This window comes from Bos indicus x Bos taurus, chromosome 5 (genome assembly GCF_003369695.1).
Source record: "Bos indicus x Bos taurus breed Angus x Brahman F1 hybrid chromosome 5, Bos_hybrid_MaternalHap_v2.0, whole genome shotgun sequence".
NCBI classification, from domain to species: domain Eukaryota; kingdom Metazoa; phylum Chordata; class Mammalia; order Artiodactyla; family Bovidae; genus Bos; species Bos indicus x Bos taurus.
This window is the reverse complement of record NC_040080.1, coordinates 9052407-9066815: the sequence shown is the minus strand read 5'-3', so window position 1 is coordinate 9066815 and position 14409 is coordinate 9052407. Positions and strand designations below refer to the sequence as shown.

At 55.6% G+C, this 14409-nt stretch overlaps 1 protein-coding gene across 1 annotated transcript in view; it reads left to right on the top strand.

The window, feature by feature from the left end:
• Nucleotides 1-373: 373 nt before the first annotated feature.
• The window catches only part of CACNA1I (calcium voltage-gated channel subunit alpha1 I), a 115248-nt gene continuing 101212 nt past the window's right edge, over nucleotides 374-14409 (top strand). The window contains exon 1 of the mRNA XM_027540726.1: nucleotides 374-623. Coding sequence (XP_027396527.1) covers nucleotides 391-623 — 233 coding nt within the window. The 5' untranslated portion in view covers nucleotides 374-390. The remainder of the gene's footprint in view (nucleotides 624-14409) is intronic.

The following is a 14409-nucleotide window of genomic DNA, read 5'->3' as shown; positions in this document are numbered from 1 at the left end:
GATAACTCTTGTCTTTCTCCTGCAACTTTTCTTCGATGATGCAATAAATATACAACTCTGGTCTCATTGGAAAAAAACAAAAAACAAAAACTGTGTTCTAAGAAGGTTTTATTCTCTCTACATTTCATCTCCTCCGAATGAGGTTCACCAAGGTTGACCAGACCTGCCCCAATACCACCAGCCTGGAAATGGATTCCAACTTGGGTGCCTCCGGGCCCTCGACTCTTCTGACCCTCACAGCCAGAGTGTGGGCGAGGGGCCTGCGGGGCTTAAGGCTGGGCTGTCTGACCCGTGTCCCTTTGCCGAGGGAGGCAGGTGCCAGGCTCGCCCCCAACCCCCTGCCAAGTGCCGCCTCTTTTTCTTCTGCAGGGCTCCCTGCTCAGCGCCGACATGGCTGAGAACTCCCCACCGCCCCCTTCCCCCACCGCAGCCCGAGTGGCTGAACCCGGAGTCACGGAGCAACTGGGGCCCCAGAGCCCCCCTCCCTCTCCTCCTGGCCCAGAAGAACCCCTGGACGGAGTTGACCCAGAAGTCCCTCACCCGGACCTGGCCCCCGTTGCCTTCTTCTGCCTGCGACAGACCACCAGTCCCCGGAACTGGTGCATCAAGATGGTGTGTAACCCATATCCTTTGTGGGGCCTGGGTTTATCTGGATTCTGCCCGGGGCCCCGCCGGTCCCTCTGGCCAGGAGGCCTGCGGCCCAGACTGAGGCTGAGAGGCTGTGGTGTCGGTTAGCAAGCTCAGGGGCTGGGCCTGGGAGATCTTGGACCACAGAGCTCGGACGGATGAGGACCTGGCGTCCTGCTGATGTGAATGTTCTGGAAGTTGCTGATGACCGTGGGTGGTCAGTGCAGTGTCCAGGCGGCTCAGGAAGCCCTCTGGTGTGAACTTTAGGTCTGCAGGAGGAAGCAGAGTTAAGTCAGACCCTGGCCTGTGGCCCAGCTCCTGGTGATCGAGTCATTTGGGGGTTGCTGACCACAGGGGTGATGAGAGCCTGACGAGAAACTGTGGGCCTGGACCGTTGGCAGGTGACTCTGACACGCAGGGTGAGGCTCCACCCACCTCACCTCCTTACAGAGCTTCCTGCCTCCACTTGCTGCATCTCCTCCACTCGGGTCACCCCCTGGTGAAGACCGTTCACCCTTTCCCGTGGTCTTGGAGGCACGAGCAGAGTCCTACCCAGCCCCCAGGCCCTGCCCCGCTCCCCTCATTCTGCTTCCCCTGCTCTTCCAGGCCTCAGGGCCTTCTCACACACTCTCTCCTTTGAAAAGCCTTCCCTTCCCTCTTCACTGGGCCAAATCCTTTGTTGCCTCCTTCAAAACCCCACTTACACGTCACTTCCTCAGGGCAGCCCTCTGTGGTTCCTCCTCCGCCTCTCTTGCTTGTCCTGAGCTCGTGTGGGACTCAGACTCTGGCACTGTCTCCTCCAGGGCTCTGCCAGGTGACCAGGACACAGACCAAGCCTATCTTTTTGCCTGCGGGACCCCAGCACCCAGCACAGTGCCTGGCACATCGTGGGTGCTCCTGCAGTGTTCGCTGGGCGCGTGTCTCCACAGTGAACGGAGCAGAGGCCCCATCACGGGGCACTCAGGCTGGGCTTTGGGATCTTGGGGGGATGTAGTGGGATTCTTTGATCCCGTGCCGAGGGCTCCAGGATTCTTCCCCAGCCACAAACCTCCCTCCTGCCCCTCCTTCCTGGGAAGGAGCTCAGGAAAGGAGCATTGCGTAACCCAGTGTTCCTCAGTGCGGGCAGGGTTGGCATTTGGAGCGTGATGGTGTTGTGTGGTCTGAGCTGTCCTGCAGGGCACAGGACGTTTGCTCTTCCTGGCCCCTAAATATTGGTAGGGAGCAGCCCTCCGTTATTGCAACAACCAAAAACGAGCCATTGCATCTGCAGGCTTTGCAGGAGCCTGCTCTCCATCAAGAACCCAAAGGAATGGTGGACATGGAGGTGTCAGGGTCAGGCCAGTAGGGAAAGGCTGTCAGGACCTGCAGGCTGGGGTGGGAGCAGGGCGGTGTGGGAGGTCCGCCCGGGACAGACTGTTCCAAGTGCCGGAGTCCCTGGTGCTGAGGGGCCCTGGCTCAGAGCCAGCTGCCCTTTGAAACTTGGTGCTTCCTGACTCAGCTCCTCCCCCAGCCCAGAGGCAGGCCCTGAGTCACCGCCTGACTCACTGGAGAGACAGAAGGCCGCTGGGACCCTCCGTAAGCTGCCAAGCTGGGGTGGCAGAGGTCCAGTCACCCAGAGGTCAGCACTGTTCCTTACCTGGCCTGGGCCTTAAGCTCACACTGTCAGCCGGGTTTCAGCTGGGAGGACTCTGCGTCTGAAATGTCAGGGGGTCCGTTGTGCTGTTCTTTTTTTTTTTTGAATCAACTAATTTATTTTAAAAAATATTTATTCTTTGGCTGCTGTGGGTCTTAGTTGCCATCCATGGGGTCTTTGTTACATCATGCAGGGTTTTCACTGAGGTGCAGGGATTCTCTAGTTCTGGTGTGTGGACTCAGGAGTTGCAGTGCCTGGGCTTAGTTACTCCATGGCACGTGGGATCTTCGTTTCCCGATCAGGGATCGAACCCACGTCCCCTGCATTGGAAGGCACATTCTTAACTATGGGACTGCCAGGGAGGTCCCCCGTTGTGCTGTCTGACTCATGGGTAGGTGGCATGTGGAAAGCACTGGGGACCGGAGTAAGACAGACCCATGGGCTGGTTCTGCCTGTTATTTGCTGTGTGACCACAAGCTGATTTCTTAACCTCTCTGAGCCCCAGTTTCTCCATCTGTTAAACAGAGACGGTATTTACACATTTCACTCTTATTACCTGTGCCCAAAAGTGATCAGGGCCCTCACTTACAGCTGAGTAAACACTGCTCGTGGTAGATTCAACAAGACACCGGGCATCACGTCTTTGGGTAGAACATAACGCCTTCAGAGGGCATTGTTCCCAGGGAAAATCAGATTCTGTCTCTGTGATTTAGGTAGATTTGTGCCAGTTACCGTGCTGATAACTGTGCCCTCATCCGTGCAGACATTGCTAATCGATCACAGCGTCCTCCAGCAGGGCGCCCTTGGCAGCATGACTAATCAGTTTGAAACCCGTTTTCCACCCTCGATTAGATTTTAAGAGCCTTTCTTAGGCATGTCACCGGCGGTGTGCGGGAGAAAGGCCAGTGGTGGGTTGTATGTACTCTGGTTTCCTTTCCCTGAGCCTTAGTTTTCTCATCTCTGTGATGGGACAAAGACGATTAGAGATGATTCTTGCAAAGCACCCAGCCATGTGTCCAGCCCAGAAGTGGGGTCAGGGAGGAGGGGCGGTGATAATAACAAGAGCCAGCACTTCAACTGTGCTGAATGCTTTGCCTGCAGTATCACCTTTTAACCCCTATAACCACCCCCTAGGAGGTAGGCTTTCAGAGCCCCATTTACACATGGGGAAAGTGAGCTCAGAGAGGTTGACTAACTTTTATCCAGGTTGCACAGCCAGGATGTGGTAAAGCTAGCACAAAAACCTCAATCTCTCTGAATTCCCCAGGCTCAGCTTTTATCCAGGACACGGCTGCCACCTTCGGAGGCTGGAGACAGGTTCTCCACACTCCACCGGAGCAAGGATGCTTTGCAGTTCCGGGCGGCTGGGCGAGGGTCTTCCTGGGTTCCAGCTTCTACCTTCGGCAGCCACCTCACTGTGCCCTGCCAGGGGCCACCCCCCAGGAGGACTTTGCAGCCCCCTGCCTCCCCGCGTGCCCCTGGCTGCTGCCTGCCCCATGCCAGCCTGCGCTGAGCCAGAGCCGTGGGAGCCAGCCATGCATGGTGGGAGCCGGTCGGCTGTGGAGGCTGCCTCTCTGCTGGGCAGGGGGAGGGCGCCAGCCTGGGCCGGGAGGCGGGAGACACCAGCTGCCGGTGACCTTGGGCAAGTCACTTCCCCTCTTTCGCCCTTGGCCTGCCTGTCTGCAGGATGGGGAGACTCGGGCAGTCTCCCCGAGTCAGGAGGGGCTGTCTGGGGTGCTCACTTCCCTGCTGCCTTTGTCAGAAAGTGTCCCCGTGGTGTGCAGGGATGGGGCTCTGTGTTCCCGGTGGGCAGGTGTGCTCGCTCTGTGCTTTCATGGCTGTGGTCCTGGTTCTCATCTGCTCCTCCGTCCCTGCCTGGCTCTGCTGCTAGGACTGAGGGTCTGTGGGTGCGCTTGCATTGAAGCCCACCTGGCTGAGACCCCTGCCACCTTGCAGACCCTCTGACCTGGGTCATCATGGGGCAGGAAGAGACAGGGTCCATTTTCTCATCACAGCCCTGCGGTGTCAAGCTTTGTGCTGTTCGCTGTGAGGGTTCAGTGAATTTGCTGAGGTGGGCAAACGGGCTCTTGTTCATCCGTCCTTTACTCACCCATTCATGAGCTGGGTCGGCAAGCCTTTACTGAGTGCCTGCCATGTACCAGGCTCAGAGGCCAACTATGGCTGTTTTGTGCAGGGGAGGGTCACTCTGGCTCCCTTGGTGAGAAGCCAGCTAGGAGACCATCATGAGAGGAGATCTGGGGAGGCTGGTGGCTGAGGGTGCTGGTGGGGCCGGAAAGGGGGTCCGAGTGGAGGCATGGCTGCCTTGGGGGTCACAGAGGTGACCCCAGGGATTGTAGCTTGGTCAAGCATGAATGTTAACCTTCTTGGCCAAGGGGCTTTTGTCTTTGCTGAGCCTCAGTTTGCTCATCTGTGAAATGGGAACTTCAACGACCCCCAGTTGGGAATATCAGGGGTTCCAGTGAGAATTCCAGGGCAAGCATTGACTGGGAAAACTGCTAAGTGTGGAGTAGCAGCTGTGCGCACCCTGGAGCCAATGATGGAGCTGACGGGGACACACTGGGGTGACTTGGGTGACCCGGCTCAGGACAAGGGTTTTCAAGGTTGGTGGATAGCTGGGTCCTGTGTCTGGATGATGGTCTGAGAAGCCTGTGGGCTGGGTTGCCCCCAGGGAGAGAGATGCCGACTCCTGCAGGGTGGAGGGAGGGCATGAAGTTTGGGGAGTGAGGGGGAGAAGGCCAAGAAAGCCCTCACCACAGGAAGAGAAATGGGGTGTCACCACCCTCCCACCGCCCTGCTGCCCTTGCTCTGGTCATTTAGTCCATCCCCCTGCCTCTGGTGGGCTACGTCTCTGCTGCATCAGATGGGCCTGGGGTCAATTGATAAGCACCTTTTGGGCCTTCTGAGGCTCTAGACTGACTGTCAGGAAGTCCTCCTTAATCTAACCCCCCTCCCCCTCCTGTTCTGAGCCCTTTCCCTGGGTCGGGGTCATTGGGAAATCCGAGCCTGTATTCCTCCACCTCTTCCTGTGTAAACAGGTGGCCTCTGGGATCTCACCCCTCCTGCCCCACTGACAGCTGGCATCTTCCTCCTTCCTCTTTCCCACATGGTGGAGAGAACCCCCGAGCAGGAACCCAGAGCGTAGCGCCCTCTGCTGAGTGCCTGTTTCCTGCACCCCTCCTCCCCACTCGCCTTCATCCTCCGGGGGTCCTGGGCTCCCGGTGTGGACGCGGTTTGTCATCAGTTAAGGGCTGTTCGCTCCCTCCCTCCCTTGCTGCCTTCTTCCATTTGTTTGCTTATTCATTCCTCCCTCAGAAACCTTCAGCGGCAATCTCACCCCCAGAATAGTCTCACTTAGCCTGGATTCGGGGCCTTCCACGATCCACCTGGTTGGCCTCCAGCCGCCTTTCTGCTGTTTCTCTTCACACACTCTGTCCTGAAGCCCAAACACGCTGCTCGTGTTTCCTGACACCCCTGCCTGCCCGTCTTTGCTTACGCTGGGTCTGCCCCCTGAGACACCCTCTCCCCCAGTCTCTAGGGTGCCAAATCCTGCCAGCCCCACCAGCACCAGCTTCCTGGCCACCACCTGCAGGAATCTCAGCTTTTTCCTCTCTATCCTCCCGCAGTCCTTCCCTAGCCTCCGGCCTCGGGAGATTGTTGGTGGCTAGCCTTGTCTCCTCCTCCCTCAGTGGGGTCCCAGAGGGCTGGGCCCGTGGCTCTCACTTGACTCTGTCTCCAACGCACAGGCGTCTCATCACTTTCTGCCTTACAAAGTACTTTCCTGCTTGCCACGACCTCTCAGATACTCTCCTCCCGTGGGGTGCCGGGACCAGAAGTCTGCTAGCTCCCCATTCTACAGCTGGGAAGCCTGAGGCTGAGGAAGGGAGCCTGACCTGCCTGAGGGCACGTATTGAGTAGTGGACAAAGCCAGCACAGATCAGAGCCCAGGACTCTCAGGCCAGGGCCTGCTAGTGGCTGGGGAAGGGGTTCTTTCGGGGAGGGTATCCCCTCCTCCTTCAGCACTGGCCCAAAGGGAACGTCCAGACGGACGGCAAGTGTTGCTGGAAGAAGCAGCACATGTCTGGGAAATTGTCCGTTTCCCTCCATCTGGCGTAGAGAAGGTTGTTTTTCTCAGAAATACAAGTCAGCACCAAGCTGTGCCCTGGGGATGCTCGCGGTGGTCAGAGTGGATGCTGCACACTCATTGGTCAGCAGGGTGGACCTGACAGCCAGTCGGAGGAGCCTGGCTGGGCCAGGGAGAGCCTGACCCACAGGGCAGTCTCAGGTATTGTCACCTGGAGATGTCTATATAAACAGAGCTACAGGTGCAGAAGCTGCCCCTGACAAAGCCTAGGAGGGTTGGTGAAGCCTACCTGGAGGAGGGGACATTTGGCTGGGTCTTGCTGCATGAGTAGGAGTTTCCCAGGAGGGCAGATGAGGAATGGTGTTTTAGGCAGGGGGACTAGTGTAGGGAACAGGAAGGAGTTTAGTGTGGCTGGAGTGGTGTGAGGAGGGGCGGGATAGCAGGGTATGAAATGCCAGGTTAGAGCTTACTCTCCATCTTGTGGACACTGCAGAACCACTGAAGGATGTCCAGCAGGGATAGGGCACATGTAATTTCATTTATTAGAACAGTTCCTCCTGAAGCAGAATGGCAGGTGCTTGAGGGAGAGAGACTAAGGTCAGGAGACCAAGCAGGAACCACCTGTAATAGATACAGATCAATCAATTGATGGATTCAACAAGCGTTTAGCGAAGCCCAGCTTCAGTAGTGTTGAACACTGTCCTAGACAGAAGTGGAGGGCTGTTCAGCCACGCTGGGGGGGGCCACAGTGTACCAGGCCTGGCACCCAGCCTTGGCCCCCGGGAGACCCCAATCTGATGGGGGAGGCAGAACTACACCCAGATCATACTCTAGTGAAGAAAAACGGGGTAAAGACTGGGCAGAGGGACCCTGAGTGGGCTGTGGGCACCAGGAGGCTGGTCAGTCCGTTGTGATTGGGAAGCCGCAGGAGCCCTCCGTGGACGAGGAGTGGGGCAGGAGAGACTTTGGTGGGGGAGAAGGTGGGGACGGGGCATGATATCCCAGTGGAGGAAACAGCCTGATCGGAGGCTCAGAGTCAAGCTGGGGTCACCAAGGTCGCTGACTACAGCCTGGGGGCTGGGCTGGGAGACCAGAGGAGTGGGGTCTGAGCACAGAGGGACATTCGGGGTCTAGATTCTGGAAGGCTGTGCCAGAGAGGATGCTGGTGATCCCTAAGGGCCTCCCATGCACTGCCTGGTGCAGCTCAGGTCCCTCCTTGAGATTTCCCATTTGACAGCCGAGGCTCAGAGAGGGGACATGCTTGTCCAGACCACCCTGCCAGGCGGTGGCTGAGGAGGCTTGGGGCAGGGGCCCGGGCCTGTGTCGCCAGCCCCTCGAAGCCCCGAGGTGAGCCCAGCTGGGAAGCCTCGTTGTGATTGATATAGAGCGGGCGGATTAGAAGGAGGGCTGGCTGGCTAATGAAGAGTCAACCCCCTCCTGGGACATTTAAAACACGATTGGATTTTTACTGTTCAGTCCCCCCTCAGCTGCAGCTTCATGTCAGAGGCCGACTTTGACCTGTCGCCTCCCTCAGACTGCCTCGCGGCCCTGTTGGGAGACAAATGGCCCCGTTCATTTCCCTGGGAGAGAAATCGATATGTCTTTTTAATCAGCCAGAAGGTCTTCCTGCTCATCTCCCTCCAGCTCTCCTATGGGGCCGCCATCCATGTTTCCTTCCCCAGCTGCCCTGGGGAGTCCTGCGTCCCCTGTCTCCCGTCAAGTTCAAATCCTGACTCTGCTGCTGACTGCTGTGTGGTACTGAGCAAGCCACTTGACCTCTCTGGGCTCCAATTTCTATCTGACTCCTGTATATAGATGAGAAAGCAGAACGAGAAGCCTTGGCTGACTGTGAGATTCTGTATGAATATTGGGGGCTGGGCTAGGGGAAGAGACCCAGCCCAAGTATAAGCCCTGTGACCTCAGGCGGTCACTCCTCCTGTCTTCATCTCAATTTCCAAAAAACAAAAAAACCAGGACTGAGGAAGGGGTTGAACCGTATCAACCGTGATCTTCAGTTGGGTGTGATTTTGCCCACGGTATTTGACAACGTCTGCAGACATCCACTCCAGTGTTCTTGCCTGGAGAATCCCAGGGACGGGGGAGCCTGGTGGGCTGCCGTCTCTGGGGTCGTACAGAGTCGGACATGACTGAAGTGACTTAGCAGCAACAGCAGACACTGTTGGTCGTCACAGCTCAGGGAGGGTGTGCTACTGGGCATTGTTGTCTTTCAGTCGCTAAGTCGTGTCTGACTCTTTCCGACCCCATCCACGGACTGCGGCACATCAGGCTCCTTTGCCCTCCAGTATCTCTCAGAGTTTGCTCAAATTCATGTCCATTGAGTCAGGGATGCTATCTAACTATCTCATCCTCTGCCACTTCTTTCTTCTTTTGCCTTCTATCTTTCCCAGTGTCAGCATGTGTTACTGGTTGCCAGTGGGTAAAGGTCAGACATCCTACAACGCACAGGCTAGCCTACAACAAAGGGTCCTCCATCCCTTGATGTCAATAGTGCGGAGGCTCAGAAGGTCCCTGAGATCTCCTGAAGCTCCGAGAGTGTGGAAAGCATGGAGCTGAGGGTCTTGTGAGGAGGAGGGCTGAGACGGAGGGAAGCTGAGGATGATCACTGAGAGAGAAGAGGAGGACATGCAGAGTCCCAACTGGCAGGGTTTCTTGTGGTCTCCTAGACTTGAGTTTGAGTCCTGGAGCTGCCATTTACTAGGAGTCACATTCTCGATCACCCCCTTCCTTCCACCCACCCATCTCCCCACCCGCCTTCCTTTGCTTCATGCATCAATTCATCCAGCCACTCCCCAACCCACTCATCCATCCATCCACCCATCTATCCATTCATCTTTTCATTTCTTCATCTGTTTATCTGCACACCCACCCATCTATTCACTCAGTCCTTACATCTGTGCATTTATCTACCCACCTTCCCAATCATCTACCCATTCAATCATCCATCGCTCCAACCACACAAAGGCCTCCTTCTCACCCTCCTACCTACCCATCTATCAACCATTCAGTTATTTGGCAAATGCAGAATACCCAGCCCAACCCTCTGTTGGGCACCATCACTCTCTCCTTGTAGCACTTACAAGACCTCTTGTACCTGACTTCTTATTTTCACCTTCTGCTAGACTGTGAGCTCCCTGAGGGCAGGCTCCATGTTCCATTAATGCATGTCTCTTCTTCAGCCTTGACCCTCAGCTCTATGCTGCACATAGTGGGCGTGCAGCAAAGCTTTCAGCAAAGCACATCCTAGTCAACAAGGTTGGAGGTGGAGGTTATACAGACAGAGAGGAGGCTGGCCAAAAGCTCTTACACAATGGAACGCAGAGCCAACGAATCTGGAAATTCTCTGGAAGGCAGTAGGGAGCCATGGAAGGCTTTTGGTTTTGGAGGAGCCCTCGGACTGCTGCGTGGAGGGTGTGTAAGAGAAGGCAGGGCTGCAGGAGGAGCAGGCTGTTCATGGACTTAGGAGTGAGAGAGCGAGGCTTGCCTGGGGCAGTGGGGTTCAGAGGTGGGATGGAGAGGAGAGATTTAGGGGGTGAGATGGACAGGTCTCTGAGATGGACGTCAGGGGTGAGGGGAAGGAGGGCTCTGAGGGGTTCTAGCCTGGACAGCTTGCAGGATTGGTAGTAGTTGGGGTCATCGTTCATGGGGTGGGAAGTTCAGGGGGGCGTTTGGTGGTCTGCAGAGAGGATGACCTATCCCATTTTAGACATGATGACTTTGAGAGGTTCCCTGGGACATCCCAGAGCAGTGCTTGGGAGGCTGTGGCTCACTCTGGACCTGTCAGTCCAGGGAGGATCATCGAGGCTGTGGCTCTGGGTGTGGGTTCAGTGGATGGAGAGGGAATCTCAGGGGCCTGGGGAGCCCGAGAAAGGCCAGCAATTAAAGGGTGAGGTCCATCAAGCAGGATGAGGGTCTGTCCAGGGGCTTGTGGTGTCCCCAGCGCCCAGCAGGAGTTTCTGGAACAAGGGTCTCAAACTGAGGTTCATCCACTTGAATCGGGACAAGCTTCGTGTTTGGTTTCATTGACTTCCAACTGAAATGTAGCATTTCTTTGTGTTATGAACAGAGGCAGCCGAGCACAATGGGGTTGCCGGCAGTTCCTGCGACTGTCACCAGCAGCAGTCACCGATATTTTGAGCCACATCACGGTTCCTTGTAGAGCTCTGGGAATGTCATTGTCATTCTCCCCAGCTTCCCAGGCACACAGGCTCAGACCCGCCCCTGGCTTTGGTTATTCATTGTGTTGATAATGAAGCACACAGAGTTCTCCATCACAAATTTGTTTTCCTAAAAAATATTTTGACAACTATTTTAACATAACTGTCTTCTTTCTTTTCTAATACTAAGCTTTCTTAAAAAAAATTATGCACTTAAAAACAGTATTCTGAGAAAGGGTTCATGAACTTCCCCAGGAGGTACAGAAATGCTTAAGAGCTGCTGGTGCAGGGAAGAGAGTGGGTCGGCCGTGCCCAGTGCTGCTGCCCCCAGGGGGCCGTGGAGGCTGGTGTGCACACACTTTGGCGTGTGTAAGTGTGGGAGGGGCTCCGTGTGAATGCACATGTGAACATGTACACATGTGTGGTCAGGGGCAGGCAGAGAAGACATGTGGTGGGGGATGGGCCCCCAGGAGGCCAAGGAAGAGCGGCATCACCCTCTGTCCAGCCCTCACCCTGTCCAACCGCATCTCCGTTAGTGTTTGTGTCTGCCCATGGCTTCTGCAGGGCAGGGACCATGTCATCTTCATTCAGGGCTTCCAGGGTCACTGTGGGCCAGACAGAGCGGGGGCGGGGGCTCAGTGAAGAGGGGCTGAGTATAGGAATAGTGAGTGATGGATGTTAGAAAGGAGAGGAGGGGGCGTTCGAGGTGGGGAGCGGGGCTGCAGATCCCTTCAACACAGAAATCCCTCTTTAGCCTCCTCGATGCCTCCAAATGACGGGCACCTCACTCCTTCCTGAGGTTGTAGATGCCCTGAGCTGCTGCTCCAGGTGGGCCTCTGGGCACAGAGAAGGTCGGATATGCGCTGCCCTTGGAGAGCACGGCCTGGTTGGGGGCAGGACACTGGGACAGAACCACACTGTCATCAGGGGCACGTCTGAGGTTCTGTAAGGGGCCCGGGGAGGCCTCCGCACCCCCTGCTAGGACTCCAAGAGGCTCCCCGGCAGGTGCACCTTCTTTGTGGATGGGCTCCTGAGGCTGGGTCGGCTCGCAGACAGCGGGACCCTGGTCCCCAGGGGCCTTCCCTGCCCGTCTCTTCAGCAGTGGCTGAAGTGCGGCATCTGGTGGGTCTCCTTGGCGGGAGCTTCCTTCCATGGACCATCCACCCCGGTTTTCTTCCAGGCTGGCGGCCCCAGTTCCCTCGCCACTGCCTCCTCCACTTCGGCTGTCTGCACTGGGCATGGAGGCCTGCTGGGCATCTGGGAATCAAAGACTTTGGCCAAATTCAATGAGTTGTCAAATTACACAGACTCTAAGAAGTGGGCTTGGGGGCAGCGACACTCTTTCTAAGGGATCTCAGCCCCCTGAACTTATAGCTTATCACTAGAACCAGTCAGCCTGGGGAAGGGCTGTGTGTCGTGTGGGGAGCTCCCTGTCACTAGAAGCACGTAAGTGGAGAGAGAATGAGGACCATCTGCCTAGCGGGTCCATTCACTTTGTGGAACAATTTTCTGTCTCAGCTGAACCACTGTGTCAGCTTGGCCAAATCCTGCCATCTCTGAACTTTCATTTTCTTTCTTTTTTTTTTTTTTGGCCACACCATGAGGCATGTGGGATGAGAGAGCTTAGTTCCCTGACCAGGGATCAAATACATGCCCCTTTCAGTGGAAGCGGGGAGTCTTAACCACTGGATCGCTAGTGAAGTCCTGGGACCTTCATTTTCATATCTGTAAAGTGGGTGGAATGATGTCTGCCATGCCCATCTTCCAAGGTTGCCGTGGGCTCGGACAGAAGAAATTCTTAAACGAAGACAGGATGCTGCGAGGTTCAGATCCCCGTTCCGTCCCTTGCTGTGGCCTCGGGCAAGTCTGTGGAACAGGGGTGACACCACTCCTTTGCAGGTTGTGGTGAAGGTCTTCTGGGGGGTCCCTGACAGCCAGTGCCCCAGCAGGGGTTGTGGCTTTTTAATTGTTGCATTTTATATTTCCCTATAGCTGTCGCTCGGCATCACTTTTTGTTACACTTTTCATTGTGATAAAATGTGCATGCAATAGAGCTCGCAAATCTTAATGTCTAGCTCAAGGCATTTTTCCATGTAAACACACTCCTGTGACCTCACTCCGTCCAAGAAGGACATCTCCAGCCCTCGCAGGCTCCCTCACTCCACCCGGGATGAACTCTCTCTCCTCTAGAGTTGCTGCCCTCTCTCACTGTTGCTTCGCTTTGCCTGGGTTTTCACTTCGTATGACTTGGACACTCTTTGCTCATCTGGCTCCTGTTACCAGTGTCAGGTCTGGCCGCTCCATCCACGCAGCTGTGGTAGCATGTTCTTTTAGGTCACTGAGTAGTGTTCCATCAAAGGAAATGTGTCGCAGTTTCTCAGCCTTGGCACTGTGGGCATTTCAGGCTGGAGAATTCTTTGTGGTGAGGCTGCTCTGTGCATTGTGGTGCGTTGAGCGGCATCCTTGGTCTCCACTCACCAGATACCAAGAGCCTCCTTCAAAACCCAATTGTGACAACCCAAAACATCTCCAGACATGGCCGTATGTCCCCCCGGGGGCCCAAATCATCTCCAGTTGAAATCTCCTGCCCGACTCATTCTCCTGTCGATGGCCACTTAGATTGTTCCCAAGTTGGGACTGTTAAAGGTAACACGTGCTTTTTTGTGGACTTATTTGGGCATTTCTCTGGGGGGCGTGGACTCAAGAGTGGCACAGCTGGATCCTAGCATGGGCTTATGTTTTTTAAAGTCACCCTTCTTTTTAAAAAAATACTTATTTATTTAATTTTTGGCTGTGCCTGGGCTTCATTGCTGCACAGGGCTTTCTCTAGTTGTGGAGAGTGGGGGCTGCTCTCTAGTCACGGTGCGTGGGCTACTTGTTGCGGTGGCTTCTCTTGCTGTGGAGCCCAGGCTCGAGGGTGCTCAGGCTTCTGTAGTTGTGGCACATGGGCTCAGGAGTTATGGGCTCGAGAGTGAGGGCTCAGTGGTTGGTGGCACATGGCTGTTACCCTGTGGCATGTGGAACCTTCCTAGATCAAGAATTGAGCCCATGTCCTCTGTTTTAGCAGGCGGGTTCTTAACCATTGGATCCCCAGGGAAGCCCTCTGTTTAGTTTTAATAAATGCTGCCAAGCAGCTTTCCAGAGTGGTTGTGCCTCATAAAGATAAGTCGAGTGAATGAGTGAGTAAGTGAATGGATCTCCTCCTTAAAGCCCAGGGCCTGAAGCACAGCTAACATTCAGGATGGTAGCCACTTCTAGTACAGTGCATACTACGTGGCCTCAGACCATGGCAGGTCCTAGAACAGGTAAGCACTCTGGGCACCTCCAGCCTGGCTCATCTCAGTACACTGATTCACAGGTCAGGTATCCGGTAGGTGTTCCATGGATGCCTGTGAACCTGGCCTTGGAAGAGCACAGAGCTGACCCAAGAACAAGGGTCTGGAACCTCGGGCCCTGGTCTGTGAAGGCCTGAGGCCTGGGTGCCCATCCTTGGATGCCCTGGAGACAGACAGAGGAGGGAGCTCTGTATAGGGGCAGGCTCACCTTCCCTGCCTCCCTGGTCTAGGAGGATGTAGCTCCCAGCGTGCTTCCTCCACCTGATTTATTTAGACAACCGAAGTGCACACTGGGAAATGGATCTGATTTCAGATTTGACAAAAATAAAAACAAACTTGGCTGTCCCAGCCAAACCGAGCACTCCCATCCCCTACCTACCCTCCCAGAGCCCCCTGGAATTGCAGAAACCATGACTGTCAGCTGAGCCTGCAGGATGGAGGGTGGTGGTTGCCATGGTAACCGTGCAGGCCTCTGGTTCTGGTTCCTGAAGAGGAGGCTGCCCTGAGGGGCCTGGTTGGGCTCTGGACATTGCCCAG